The 15,872-nt window shown below is 36.2% G+C and overlaps 1 protein-coding gene across 5 annotated transcripts in view; it reads left to right on the top strand.

Annotated features, from left to right (window-relative positions):
• Positions 1 to 15,872, top strand: part of HELZ (helicase with zinc finger) — a 144,100-nt gene that overhangs the window by 118,838 nt on the left and 9,390 nt on the right. For all 5 annotated transcript variants that reach the window (XM_058166099.1, XM_058166097.1, XM_058166098.1 and 2 more), the window contains exons 25-28: positions 5,880 to 5,956; positions 8,157 to 8,727; positions 9,629 to 9,863; positions 10,534 to 11,044. In XM_058166099.1, coding sequence (XP_058022082.1) covers positions 5,880 to 5,956; positions 8,157 to 8,727; positions 9,629 to 9,863; positions 10,534 to 11,044 — 1,394 coding nt within the window. The remainder of the gene's footprint in view (positions 1 to 5,879; positions 5,957 to 8,156; positions 8,728 to 9,628; positions 9,864 to 10,533; positions 11,045 to 15,872) is intronic.

The following is a 15,872-nucleotide window of genomic DNA, read 5'->3' as shown; positions in this document are numbered from 1 at the left end:
GTGTTTTGTTTTAAGTTAAAACCTAACATTGATATGTCTGTTCTAAATGGTAGTGAGAAATGTGTTTATAAAAACTGGCTTTTTTATAAGGAATATATAATCAGTAAATTTCATTTACTACCTAGTCAGTGGGATGTGGATAAGAGTTTATTGGTTGGTACAATAACCTGTAAAAGAAAAGTCATTAGATGGTAGGAGCCTGCTTAGAGTAAAATTGGATTTTGGATGTTCTATTGGCATACTTTCCAAAACATGCCAAAATTGGCCTTTCCTCTTAGAAGAGAGTGCTACATGTGGCACAAGTGCAACTCAGACTAAAAACAGCAGTAATAATTTATTAAAATTGTATGCCGCTCAACTCTCAATGATTCTGTCTTACAACAGAGAAATTATAATAAAGTCAATAAAATATAAAATATAAATTTAAAAGTTAGCAAATGTAACAGATCAGATATTTCAAATCATATGCGGCTTTTTGGTTTGTAAATGTCTTATCTTTCTCTTTTTGGAGACATTCAACTCCATCTAATAACTGATTTCTCAGACTTTCTCTTTGACTCTGCTTATCAGTTCTTGGTACCAAACTACCTCAGTGTTCTGGCTGGAGGTTACTTGCTTTAAACAGTAATTCTCCTCTTTTATTCCTTCATTATACTTCTCATTGCTGCTTGGATTCTCCATTGTTATTTCCTTCATGGAGGAGTGCAGTGGTTATAATATGCTGCTATTCTTCTATTCTGTTATTCAAGGAAATATTAAACTGGGTTTTCTGGGAAGAAGGCATGCAATATAATTTACCAGACAAAAGTCCTGGAAACTGCAATATCGTATGGATATTTCAGAGTCTTCCAGACACAGGTGCCATCTTTTTCTTGTTGGAAAGCACATCAAGTGAGCAATAAGTGAATGCAGAATATTCTCTGGTATTTTAAGAGAGCAGAATGGATTTTGCTATTACAGACATTCTTTGGGGCATCAGAAGCTCCTATATATCTATCGCTATCTAGAATAGAATAGAGTAGAGTAGAGTAGAGTAGAATAGAATAGAATAGAATAGAATAGAATAGAATAGAATAGAATAGAATAGAATAGAATAGAATAGAATAGAATAGAATATTTTTATTGGCTAAGTGTGATTGGACACACAAGGAATTTGTCTCAGTGTACATAAAAGAAAAGATATATTCATCAAGAATCATAAGGTTCAACACTTAATGATAGTCATAGGGTACATACATACATTATAGTAGTTAGTGCATTGATGTGAAAAATATATAAATTACCTTAGATAAAAATGAGAAATTGGACTCTATGCTTATGCTTGTAGCTTTATTACCTTTCAATCAGCAGGTTTCAGCTGAAATTGGAAAAGAAATCCGACAGATCCATTAGGAAACAATAAGCATAGAATAAGCATAATCTCATTAGCATAAAATCTATTTCAGAGCAAGGCAGCTTTTTAATGCTGAAGGACTGACGACTGTATCAACACTGAAATTGCTCTGATTTCATTTGTGCTGTTTGAGTGACTTTCCTTAAAGCTGTGCTGTTCAAAATCTGCCTCATTAACTGCTTGAAAAGCAGAGTAATTACTGTGTACAGTATTGAGTGCCAAGATGAATTTCCCAATATTGTAGATGTATGAGCTGTCACCTTACTATGCCAGACAATGATGTCCTTCAAAAGTTAATTGGATGCAAACTAGTTCACGGATATAGCCCTGAAAGAAACCTACTTATTTTATTCATGAAGGTTTGGGTAATTCCAGAAATAAATATGGCATCCCGTCCTTAATTTCTGTTAAAACCGTGAGAAGTGGGAGAGCATGGAACATGGTCGAAATTCAGTTTCTAGGACTTTTAATAATATAACTGAAAGAGAATAAAGAAAATGTTGTTAAATTCACTTAACATAATGTTCTGTCTCTGAAGAAAAATAGGATGATTGGACTTGCTTGTGAAAGGTGCTGATACTTTCAATTTATTATAAAATAACCTATTTTCACAAAAGCCAAATTCAATCATGTATTAACTTAATGTGTCATTAAGAAGGAAGATGAGCAATTAAACATTAAAGCTAGCTGTTCTTGTTGGTAGAAAATTACAGTGTGAAGTCATTATTGAATGAAAGATAATTGGTCACGGCAAAAAGGAAAAGAAAACCCCTGAAGAAAAGACTTTGAGGAGCTTTTGTCTTTTAAGCGTTCTCTGACTTTTATCCTGATATGTATGTTGTGCTGCAGCCTGCCTATCTTCAGTTACTTAATGGTTGCGTTTGGTCTTTAACAAAAAGGACCCAAGATATCTGGAGTTTTTGGCCCTCACCATGAGGAATTTAGAACCGTTTTGCCATTTTTGGTAAAACTTGGCTCCCATTATGTGAGCCAAGATGGACAGTTAATCTTAACTAAAAGCACAATATATGGTGAGTAGTTGCCTTGTTTCAAATAAGCTACAGCTAAGGTTAACGCCAGCTGGTTGAGTTAATGAAAAACATAAAGGAGAACCCCAAAATCTGGGTGACCCCAGCAAGACTGGTGGCAGCTATGATGATTCCAGCTGCAATAATTATGTTTTATCGTTTTACACAAATGTAGTGGTTTTAGCAATTCCAAGAGATACCATGGTCAAGAAACTGGCCCTTAGACAGATAGAATTCCTAAACACTCAAAGTGATTCAACAATAGGGAAAAAAACATACTGGCCTTTGCAGAAATTAGCTTGAAAAAGTTGCCGGTTTCTTGGAACACTTGGATGTTCATCCAAGTTCTGTTTTCTGAATTAGCTTTTTCTCAGGCAATGCAAATCCTAGGCCTAAAGCCGAGCTGTACAACAGAACTGCTGCAGACCTCCACATCAGTTACTACACTAATTATATTTCCTTTTGATAGATGCAGCATTACTCAGTCATTCAACCAAAAAGGGGCCATAATTTTTATTGTGCAGGAGACCCAACTTTTAAGTGTCCTGCCCTAACCTAACCTATCAAGGTTAAAAATTCTATCAGAGTAAATTCTTAAAAAAAAAAACATGGAACAATGAAAACCAGCAAGTATGTTAATAAGTTTTTTTAAAACAAAACAAAACAAAACCCTGAAAGTTGGATGGTTTGATATTTGTGTTAACTTTGTTCTGTTAGAAAACTATTGCATTTTAGGTCCTGTGCCTATTTTGAGAAGATGTAGGGCAAACTTCTAATTTACATCTCTACATGAGATAGTTAGGACTGCATTTCTAATGAGAGACTTTTTCAGACAATTACATGAGATTTGTCATTTGGAAAAGCAAGATGAGTGTTGGGCCTCACACATGCTTGTGTGAGGCCTGGACTGAGTTTAGGAACCGGAGCTTTTAAAGTTTCCTATTAAAGGCATTCTGAAGTCTTTGAGCAACAGTTTGATATGAAGTTATTTATCAATAAGACTTATATATCACTTCATAGTGCTTTACAGCACTCTCTGAGGGATTTACAGAGTCAGCATATTATCTTATTGCAAAGTTATTGGTCAGAAGATATGGGATATAATCATGTCAAAGTTGGTCTGTTGAAGTTTATTTGTGTTTGCATAATATCTTTTCTTTGGTGTGTAATAGTTATTTGAACAGCCTCTGAACCTCAATCTCAGTATAGATGTTTTGATAGAAAAGCACAGAATGTGCTTGCCATACCTGTGACTGTTGCAAGTATGCAATTGAAAATTAGTAGTCCTCTACTTAAAAGGATTCATTTATTGACCGTTCAAAGCTACAAAAACCCTGAAAAAAGTGACTGATAACTATTTTTCACACTTATGACCGTTGTAGCATCCCCATAGTCAAATGGTCAAAATTCAGATGTTTGGCAACTGACTCATGTTTATGATGGTTGCAGTGTCCCAGGATCACGTGATCACTTTTTGCAATCTTCTGAGAAGCAGAATCAATGAGGAAGCCAGATTTACTTAACAACCATGTTACTAACTTGACAGCTGCAGTGAATCACTTAACTGTGGCAAGAAAAGTTTTAAAATGGGGCAAAATTCATTTAACAAAATTTACTTAGCAACAAAAATTTGGGGCTCAATTGTGGTCATAAGTCAAATATCATAAAATATCTACCTGTATAGCTTCTTATTCCTTTAAAAGAAGGGCTGAGGAAATGGTTATTTATAATTAATTTAAACTTGTGAATTCTGCAAGTTTTAATACGGAGTTAGGTAAAGCAAAACATTTTCATATTCATTCACTGCTGAACTTTTCTGTGTTCTATAACATATTGCACAAATGCATTCATTTCTGAAGATAATTCTCTTAGTCTGACATTTTGAAGATGAACCAATATATCATCATTCATTATCAATATCACATAATGTATGCTGACTGAAGAATAAGAAACAAATGTCTTTTGTATGAAATTTTCATAGCTGCTTATTATTTTAGAGGTTAAGTTTTAAAATACCCTTTTATGAGTAAGCCACACAAATTATACCTTCCTTTTCTGGCAGCATTTTAAATTTATCTTTATCCACTGCGGAATGTTTCTGGTTTTATCATTCCATAATTTTTTATGGAGATGACTAGAAAATGAATAAAGACATTTATCTTTGAGAGGATGGTCAGAAAATATCTGAGTAGTGAATTTGATGAAGTATCCAGTTCACTGTGTGTCTTTGCTTCATGATAGATCTGGATTATTGATGATTTTCTAGTTACATTCCTAAATTCAAGATTTAAATTTGGAGCTTTATTTTCCTGTTTTATTTTCCTATGTAGATAGCAGGACCCAAAAGACTTTGCAGACTTTGGATTATCTAAGAGTAGATTATAAATTATTAATTGGTAATTATCCAGAACTGCTTTGGTCATCTTCAGTCAAGTAGTTCAGGAGCAGGAAGTAGATTAAATTTATTTGATCATCTCTTTCATAGTATGTTAAGTAATGTTCTGTACTTGATCTAAAGAAAGAACATTGCAGGTTTGAATCAGCAGTGATATTTGATTGATCAAATTGCAGTATAATAAATTGGGACATGAAATACTTATTTTCTATTCCTTTCTTGGGATCATGCCACTAATCACAATTAGCTATAATATTACAACTGAATGAAGAACCACGTTAATGACTTCCAGGAAGCTATTGCATAGAAACCAATTTTAAACCATGACTTTATTCTGTGGGTTTTGCCCATGGTTTCTACGTTTATAAGTAATCACAAGATCACAGCTAAACTCCTATTGAGCAAAGATTGTTGTACTTTAAAAAGCTCTTGTCTGTTTTTAATTGTTGAGTACAAATTTGGTTATTTAGTCTGGGTAACTGTAAAAAGTTAATATTATTTATATGGCTATATCTGAAAGCAACAATACATTCTCGCTTCTAATTTGTATGTTTCTTTTATTGTTAATCACAGCTGAAAGATAGACAAATGTATTTTTTTAGATTCACATTAACTTTTTTACTTTTTTATTACCTTATTACCCTAAATTGGTTTCCTGCACTATTTTTTCTTATAAAATATGAAAAAATAGTGCAGGATACACTATGTATACTATCTTATGCATAGGTATTCTTGTTTTATACAGTAATTTTTAAGATAGTTCAGTTGATGTGGAATTATTAGTAGAAGCTGAAAACATTAGTAAAATAATTATTTAAATTAAGTGAAAAAAATTATTAAAGTAATATCATAAAAATATGTACTTTTCCTTAACCATCTAATATTTGTCCTTTTGCTTTAAATTTTAAACAATATTATTTTAAATATCATCATCAAAGTAAGATTGAAAACACTGATATTTCACACTTTTAGGTTTAATAACTTTCAACTGTGATTATGGTGGGGTATAATTTAAGTTGAATATTAAAAGTGAGTTTTATATTGAGGTTTCTATATTTTTTAGGCAAAAATGAGCCTGGTGCTGGACCTGAAATCAGTAAAATTCGGACACCTGAGAAAAACTCTTTAGAAGCCAAACAGGTATGCACATTATTATTTTTTTCTTCCTGTGTGATGCCCATGAAACATTGATAATGTAGTTATTGTAAAAATATGGACAACCCAAAAAGAATGAAGATGCAGAATAACTAAGCCCCCGCGATAATGACTATACCTAAATAAAAATAAAGATCACTCTGTTACTCCATAATACAATTCAAATTGTAACACAAAAAAGAAAATGTATTTGTCAAGACACCATTCAGAATGTAACAAGTTTGCTCCAGTTGGATCCCAGAGCAATAACAGCAATTCCTCCCGTTTACCTTGGTGATACCGGATGGGTGTCTCTCCCCCCCCCAATTTCATTTTGCTTTTAATAACCTCGAAGCACCATTATATTATTATTTTGGAACATTTTGGAGAGCAGATATAGAGGGAAAATACAAAATACAATTATTTGTGCAGACTCACCTAAGCAATAGTATTAGGAGAAATAATAAGGTGAGGTGATCAACATTTTGGGTTGTTTACAGTAGATAAGAGACTATTCCTAGTAACCGAAGCGAGTACAGGTAATCCTCAACTTGGAACCATTCATTTAGTGACCAAAGTTACAATGGCACTGAGAAAAGGGACTTGTAATCATTTTTCACACTTATGACCGTTGTAGCATCCCCATGGTCACATGCTTAAAATTCGGATGCTTGGCAACTGGCTCATATTTATAACGGTTGCAGTATCCCGAAGTCATGTGATCATATCAGACCTTCTGATAAGCAAAGTCAATGGGGAAGCCAGATTCACTTAACAATTGCAGTCCTACTAACTTAGCAGCCGCAGTAATTTGTTTAACAACTGTGACAAGAAACATTGTAAAATGGAGCAAAACTCAGTTAACAAACATCTCGCTTAGCAATGGAAATCTTAGGCTCAATTGAGGACAACCTGTAATGCCACTAGTATAATTAATCCATTTCAGGAAATTTTGAGAATTTATTTAATAATATTGAATTCAATAGGGGTTTTTTTTTTGTTGTGTTTTGTTTTATTTTTATATAGCCTGCCTTTCTAGACTATTCATAATAAAAAAAAAACTTGATAGACAATGCTTTAGCAAAAGCTCAATAGCTCTTAATATTCTTTTTGAAATATATTTTCTAAAAAGGGAATACGATCGTCAAAGCAAAATGCGGTTATTAGAGAGTTTTGACTCATCAGCCTATCAGTGCTTATTCATTTAATGAATCTGATCTGTTCACTGCTGATCAAAGTCTATGCAAGTTTGGGCTTTTAGGATCATAGGATTGTACATCATTGTGACAAAGTATTTGCATGGGTTTATGTTATTCAACTTGAAAACTATGAATTAGGCAGGAGGAACACATGGGTACAGATATTAGATAATCAATTTCAACGTTTTCATTTAATTTAATTTAAAAATCTGCATTTGGATGAAAATTTAAAATTAACTTCTGGTCATTGTCCCCTTCCCAGTGCTCTCACCCCTTTAAGGAAGAATATTAGGAGGAGTTAATGGGTCAATAAGTCATCAGTAAGAGGGTGATGGAAAGACCCAAAGCAAAGTGAAATAAGGAGTGGCATTTGCATTACGTTGATGTTTTTCTTTAGAAGTGAAAAATTTTAAAAGCTTTATATGATTCTCTCCCTTTTACTAAATTACTATGGTAATTAGGAAGAAGTGAGTAATTAATTTCTTCTGTAATATTTTCTAAAATGGATTTCAGTAATGAGATCTTAATACTCAGTTTAACAATAGAAATACAAAACCACGAAACTTAGTGCTTCTGTAGCTTGTAATAATAGCAATAGCACTTAGAATTATATGCCGCTTCACAGTGCTTTTAAAGCCTCTCTAAGCGGTTTTACAGAGTCAGCATATTGCCCCCACTCCCCCCCCCCCGCCAAACAATCTGGGTCCTCATAAAATATTTTTAAAATTATATTTCGTATAGAGCATGAAAAACTTAAAAATACATATGACATGTTGTATAGTAGATTTATGTTCATTGGTAAACTATGTTTTCAGTTAAGCATATGTTAAAGGAGAATATGTATCTAAGCTTTACAGTAGTTTTTCTTCATTCTGGATTTTTCCCACCTTCTTTATATGCTTGAGTTGATGTTACAATAATTTGCTGTGTACTTTCATTGCTTAGGAGGGATTTTGTTGTATTCTTAAATGACTTTTAACTCAAATAATTTGTGTAATTTCCTCCAGGTTGACTTAGAAGCAAATCCCCAAAATAGAAGCCCTGAATCGCGTTCCAGTTCTTCTTATCCTAATTCTAAATTTCACCGCAAGGATAATCTTAACCCCAGGCAGCTGAACATTCACCTGACTCCTCCCCAAGCCCAGTACGCTGTTCCTAGCCGCCCCTTCCAGCACTTAGCCCAAATTTCAAGGCATCCGTATCCTGTGCCACCACAACCGAACCTCTTAAGCCAACAGCAGAATCATTTGTCTGAGCAACATAACCAAATGCCTCCTCCGCAGAGCCAGATAGTCCAGCAACACAATCATTTAAATCAGCAGCCGCAACCACCATCTTCACAGCTCTCTCCTGCCTTTCCAACTGGGCCCAACCAGTCTTTCTTTAAAAATCCGGTTCCACATAGACCTCATTCCCCTGGTACAGACACTTCGGTTTTAGAACAGCTCCCTCCATCTGTGCTGCAAGATGTCAGTAGCCCCCTGAGACCCATTGCACAGCCTAACCTCATGATGCCATCCCATTTGAATCACTTCATTGAAGAGAATCCTCCAGGAGTGTCTGTGGGAGAACCGTTAGGTAGGTAACCATGGCTACAGTCTAGGGGGTTTAAATTGGGGCAGTCTGCTTAGGTGAAGAGGAGGTGTGTAACACAAAGAATCATTTTGGCATATTGTATGTTTGGTATTTTACAGCCATTGTGTAGTATTGAAATCCTTCCAGTTTATGCTTTGCTGATGGAACAAAAATAACTGTTTATTTTTCATTGTTCGGAGAACTGAAGGTCATTTAGTCCACAGCCTTTAACCATGTAACTTCTGCAAGCATTCTTCCTTAATTATCCCATTCTCAGACTATGTGCTATTTCGGGTGTAATGGTCTAGGTTTCCTAAACTACAGCAAAAGTTAGGTGTGAGCATTGTGTTCATGTCCTACTCCTAACCCTGTTGTGCCTTCTTATGCAAGCTTTAGTGGCTTGATTTTTGGCTACATTATTTCCTTATTGTGCCTTAAAATGGAGCTGCAATCTAATATCAGCTTACTAACCAGGAACTTAAACAAAGATGAAATCATTGCAGCTAATCTTCCTTAGATGTAATAAGAAATAAAAATCAAGCCACCAAAGCTGATAAATGGTGGGAGGATTTGAGGAAGAGGACCTCTTCAAGACTAACATCCATTTCAGGATTTAAAAAAAAAGAGGCAATAAAGTATAACGGTATGTTTCTTTCAAGTTATTTTTGAATCTGACATTAAATACAGTAACTTTTCATTTCGATATATGGATCCTAGCTGCTGAAACATTTTTTGGGAAGATAGCACAATTTTAGCAAGGAATGCTTGATAGTCTCTCTATGCATGTGTGTGTGTAAAAAAATGCAGTTTTTAAGCACAAAGCTCTTAAATATAGAACCTGGGTAATTATTCTCTCCCTCCTCTCTCACCCTTTCCCCGCCCCCCTTCTCCCTACCTTTTACAGATCGTATTCATGGAAATTTAGCTTTGGAAACATTAAGGCAACAGCAAGCAAGACTACAGCAATGGAATGAGCATAACGCCTATCTCAGTCAGGGCAATATTTCTTATTCTCACCATCACCACCCTCATTTATCCCACCTTTCTCAGCAGTCCATGGGACTGCATCAGCAGCCAGTCAGGGCAAACTGGAAACTTGCCAACAATATTGAAGACGAAACGGAGGAAACATATTCAAGGTAATTATCATTTGGCAGGAATTACACAACTACAGATGGAATATTTTTACTTCCCTTGAAATGCTGGGGTTTGGGGTTGTTTTCTGTTGCCATCATGTGTATATCTCACATGTAGAGTGAAAACTTTGATCTAATGGAATCTCATTTATTGGATTCAGCAGATCAGACTTGTCCCTGGATTCCCCTTCCCAAATACGTCTGGGCAAGGGAATTAAATTTATGTTAATTTTAACTGTTCGCATCAATTTATGTTATTGGCAAAGTGCCATCATTACACAAATGATGTAAATAGCCACAAATGACATTTTGTGATTTAATGGGTATTTAGGACTAATATCCCATTTGGATTGTTAAATCCAGGTTTCGGTATCTGTTGTGTTGTTTTGTTTTATTTTTTTGTTGCTTACATTTCTGGTTGATCATTTAGTATGTTTACAGATGCTAATAATTTTTTTAATGTGTACACACACACACACATCCCTCTTTCCTTACATTTATAATTTAAAAACCCATTGATAATTTTACTCTGGTGATATCTACCTTCGCTGAAGTTTATGCACAGCCTGGGTAACTGCACTTTAAAAGAATGTGTGTTGTCCTCCTTGTAATATTACTTGTTAATTGGAGGGTGTTTTATCTCACTTGAGCAATCATTATCTCATTAATCCAGATTCCAGGATTTGCTTCGAGAGCTCTCCCACCGTGATCAAGCTGAAAACAGGGACCTTGTTGAAATGCCTCCACCTCAATCAAGACTTTTGCAATATAGACAAGTGCAGCCCAGAAGTCCACCAGCACTCCTCTCTCCTACGTGCAACTCAAACCACAGTGGCCACTTTCCTAATTTCTCTGAGAGTAGAGACCTTGAGATCTCTAACAATCCAGCATTTCAGCAGCATTTGCCTCAAATGTACAATCCCCCTTTCTCAGTGCCATCTGAACACCTGACCCCACCTTCCTTGAAATACCTGCAGCCAGATGGATCATGGACCTATGCTAATTTACACCAGAGTCATCTCATGGGGCAAGGCTTTCATTATGGTATACCTCCATTGCCTCATAGATCACAACCGAACCCTTTTATACAAATACAAAATCATCAGCACGCAGTTGGTCAGGAACCATTTCACCCCCTCACTTCACGAGCAGTATCTGCTTCTTCTCTGCATAGCTTAGAAGAGGTAGGTAGTCTGTGGGGGGTGGGGTTGTATACTTATGTCTTTTGCCCTGGCGCAGTTAAATTTAATTGTGTTGGGGGGGGAAAGCTAAGTGGGATTGGACCTGTTTGATACTTGGATGGGAACCACTAGGACATTCCAAGGTTATAGCCTAGACTGAGAAGTTACAGCATTTCAAAAGAAGGCAGTGGCAAATCATTTTTGTAGTGTTGCCAAAAAAAAAAAAAAAAATTGCAAAGAAGTGTCCATAGACACAGCAGGAGTTGAGCTTCACTTGGAAAAATTTTTATATTTATTTTGACCTATATAGGTAGTCCTTGACATTCGTTTAGTGACTGTTCAAAGTTACAAGGGCACTGAAAAAAGTGACATGACCATTTTTCTCACTTATGGTCTTTACTCCCCATGGTCACATGATCAAAATTCAGATGCTTGGCAACTGGCAAGTATATATGACAGTCCTGAGGTCACGCGATCACCTTTTTCAACCTGCTGACAAGCAAAGTCAATGGGAAGCAAGACTTACTTAACAACCGTGCTACTAACCTAAGAGCTGCAGTGATTCACTTAACAACTGTAGCAAGAAAGGTCACGAAATGGGGCAAAATTCACTTAACAAATGTCTTGCATGGCAATGAAAACATTGGGCTCAATTGTGGTCATAAATCGAGGATTACCTGTAATGAGGAGTTCTGCTTAATGATAGCATATACAAGCTGGGGAAAATGGGGCTGGTCATTCTGGTAGTGACTTTGGGCAAGGTTCTAGATGTTGCTACTCCTGCTGCTGTTGCTTCACTGGAGCTGGTTGAGTATCAGGTGTTACTGCTTTTCATGCCATTTACTAGATGGGCAAGTTATTTTGAGATACTGAAAATCCAACTTTAGCAATCTAATTTTATTTCTTTTTAAGGTGCTTGTTTTGGATATGCTTCTGAATGATAAATTGAGTATCCAATCTTTTCAAGGGAGCCAGTTTGATATTATAAGTTAAAGCAGTTGAAACTGGGAGATTGTAAATTCTAGTCTCCCTATCTTAGGCATTAAAGCCAACTGGGTGACTTAGAGCCAGTCATTCCTTCTCACTCTTAGGAAGGCACTGACAAAACAATTCTGGAAACACGGCCAAGAAAACTGTGGGGACAAAACCTGTCCACATAGTCACCAGGAGTCAAAACTTAATTATAGTTGCTTATACATGAACCTTAGATCTCTGTTTTTTCCACCCCTTGTTGGGGTATCTAACATTTGCCCAAAAAATTGGCAAAGTAAACCGGGCAAAAGAGCAAAATAACTACAGCAAGCCTTATTAATTTTATGTTTTTCAAAAACACAGCCAAAGACTAGGAATTATTGTTTGACAGACGAACATCCAGTAAAATCTTTGATTTATGTTTACTGGGACTCTGAAAATAGTAATGGAAATGTTGCAGATCTTTTATAGTTTTTCCCCATTTTTTCTAAAATTCAAAATTCTTTGGTGTTTTTTTTTTAGCAGAATCAGTTGAAAGGTCACTTTTTAAAGGGAAAGACAAAGCTTTGTTGTTTTATTCATCTAGACCATAAAGATGAAAGTTTTCGAATAAATGTATTATTTAAATAGGTAACTGAGGAAGGAATAGGCTTAATTAGCTTTTACTCATATTTCACTATAGAACTATAAATATTAGAAAATAGCATGGTTTAACTAATCTGAATATTTGTCCCGATACCAATTTTATAATACCTGTTAACCCTTAACACATTTGCTGTGCTATTTTGTTTCATTCAATAACACAGTTATATCCATCTTATATCAAGGAACCAGTCAGTTATTTCTCCTTCTCTACTTTTGGAAGCCATGTCTTTCGTGTAGGACAGGCATTGGCCGTAGAAGGCCATCTTAAAATGTAGGTAACATTTTTCTTTTGTATTTTAAAATATGATAGATACGGAAGGGGAAAAGAAAGGAGATAGCTAAGAAAAAGCAGATTGTTGGGAAAGTGCCAGCTAGGCTGGCAGGAGGGATCAAGCGAGGGCCTAGTTTGGAGTCATTGCGCAGCTGCAAGCAGCTTAAGCTTGACCCCTCCTTCCAGCCTAGTTGGCACTTTCCCAACACCGATACAGATAGATATCATTGGGAGCCTCTCGCTCCCAGCCTCTGAAGATACTATGATTGAAGGAATAGAATAGAATAACAGAGTTGGAAGGGACCTTGGAGGTCTTCTAGTCCAATCCCCTGCTTAGGCAGGAAACCCTATACCATTTCAGACAAATGGTTGTCCAATCTCTTCTTTAAAACTTCCAGTGTTGGAGCATTCACAACTTCCGGAGGCAGGTTGTTCCACAGATTAATTGTTCTAATTTTAATTAATTGGTGTTGAAGACAGCTGAGAGATCAAGAAGGACCAAGAGAGTTGCATTCCCCCAGCTTGGCCCAGGAGCATGTCATCTATAAGAATGATCAAGGGCCCTCAGTTCCATATCCAAGCCTGAGGGTAAACTGAAGGGAAAAATCTAGACAGATTTTGATGGGAACGAAAGTGATCTAAACATTTTTGCCTTCCATTCTGAAAACATCTATTCTGTTAAGAAAATTAGCAGTTCTTGCCCACAGGGCAAAAGACAAATAGCACTTTTATTTTTAAACTTCCAGAATCAACAGACACTTGGCGCTGTTTATCTTGCTAGGTCCTTACTGCTTTACAGTATTTTAATACAAGCTTTGAATTCATTTTTTTTTTTTGTTCACAGATATGCTTTAATCATAGTGGGACTGTGCAAACAAAGGAGAGGAAGTTATAGCAACAGTAGCAGAGGGAGCATCTTGATGAGCTTTAGCGGTTGGGAGATCGATTAACAGTAATTCAGAACAGGGCTAGATATAAAGATGCAAGATACTTATGAGTTACAGGCAATTGAGAAATGTACACAATTTCAAACGGTACACTTGTGGTCAGGTTAAAGGACAATCTTATTTAATAGGCCCGGTTTAGCTCACGCTGGTAAAGCCTGTTATTAAGGCTTATTAAGAACACAGTAGCCTGCAATTACTGCAGGTTCGAGCCCGGCCCAAGGTTGACTCAGCCTTCCATCCTTTATAAGGTAGGTAAAATGAGGACCCAGATTGTTGGGGGGGCAATAAGTTGACTTTGTAAAAATATACAAATAGAATGAGACTATTGCCTTATACACTGTAAGCCGCCCTGAGTCTTCGGAGAAGGGCGGGGTATAAATGTAAAAACAAACAAACAAAAAAAAAAAAAAACACCATCTCAGAGAATCTCTTCAGTAGCAGGAGAAATGCATCCCACAGTAGGGGTGCATTTGATTAGTAGTGGGAAAACAGGAAGGGAAATTCAAGGAAGAAAAGGGAAGAAAACATGAAGACAGGTTTCTCCTTTTTTCTGAAAATGTTCTCTTTTTTTCTGAAATCCAAGAGTGCTTTCAAGCAGTGCTGTTTTTTAAAGCTATAATAGCATGAATAAAATCTATAATTTAACACAATGTAAGCCGCCCTGAGTCTTCGGAGAAGGGCGGGATATAAATGTAAATTTAAAAAAAAACAGAGAAAGTTTATATTTCTGTATTTTTTTTTACTCTATCATTTCCTTCTATTTGGATAGTTCCTTCCCAAGGCTTTTAATAGTATTCACAAGGGAGACAGTTGCCATGAACTGAAAGATAGGAGAGAATTACAAATAACACAACATTTTTTTTCTTGATTAAGAAGTTTGCCCTTCTATCAGCAAACCTCTTTGATTTTTCTCTTCAACCATGAACCTGGCAGATTCACTGCTATTATTATCTCAAGGTTAGCTTCCTTGCTTTCTCATTTATCAACTCCCCATTGAAACTCTGGGCAAGCGTAGAAATAGACCCTTACTAGCCAAGATGGATGGGCTTTCTGTTAACCAGTCAAGATGGATGGACTTTCTGTTCCTGGGTAGCAGATATACAGACTTCCTGTTTCAGGGTTGCTGGTATCAACCAGGCACAGCTAGGTTGCATTTTCACTGACTTGAGGGCCCTTTTGTAGCTGACAGTAATTGGTAGATGGAGGGGGCATTTTTCATACAAGGGAAACCATGTGAAAACTAAGGCTAATCAGGAAGAGAAATGGCCTAACTTTTCTCATCTTTATTTGGGAATATGTAAATATCCTCTCAATGTGCTATTAGATCAGTTACTGTTCTGGAGGGAATTAGACAAGGCTTGGCATTTAAACAGAAATATTTTTTTTAAAAAAAAATTAGAATCCAGCATTTGCTGTATATCTTTAAGTTGTCAGATTGGGTGTCCTCTACACCAGGACTCCTATACCAGGGACTTGTAAAAGGAGGGGCACAGAGACAAAATAATTTTATAAATGGAAATCCGTTGGTTGGGAAACACTTTAGTCTGGGAAGTCTTAACTCTGTCATGCTGAGATAAGCCAAATCCTCCAGAGAAAAATAGAGAGAGTAAGATAGTTTTAAAACAGTTCCAACTGTGTTTAACATGGGAATTTGGTTTAAAATGGGAATTTAGTGAACTGGAACCCATAAGAGTGGTGTGAAATTAGAAAAGCAAGTCGTGTCAAAATAGTTTCCTGAACTTCTGCCACAAAGACAAACTTTCCATCCCAGGAAAGGAAGTGCTGGACAACCCAAACAGCAAGCAACTGCTATATTACGAGTGGTTCAGTCAGGAACCATTACCTATCAGATTGGGCACAAACAAACAACCAATCAGAGACCAGACCCCACTAACCTGTATTAGGCATGAAATCCAATTGGATGACTTTGGCTCAGTCTTACTCTCTCAGTGCAACCTAGCTCGGAGGGTTGTTTTTCTGGAGAAAATAGAAGGAG

Source organism: Ahaetulla prasina, chromosome 2 (assembly GCF_028640845.1).
Source record: "Ahaetulla prasina isolate Xishuangbanna chromosome 2, ASM2864084v1, whole genome shotgun sequence".
NCBI lineage: Eukaryota > Metazoa > Chordata > Lepidosauria > Squamata > Colubridae > Ahaetulla > Ahaetulla prasina.
Note: the sequence above shows the minus strand (reverse complement) of the source record. Positions and strands in the feature narration are given on the sequence as shown.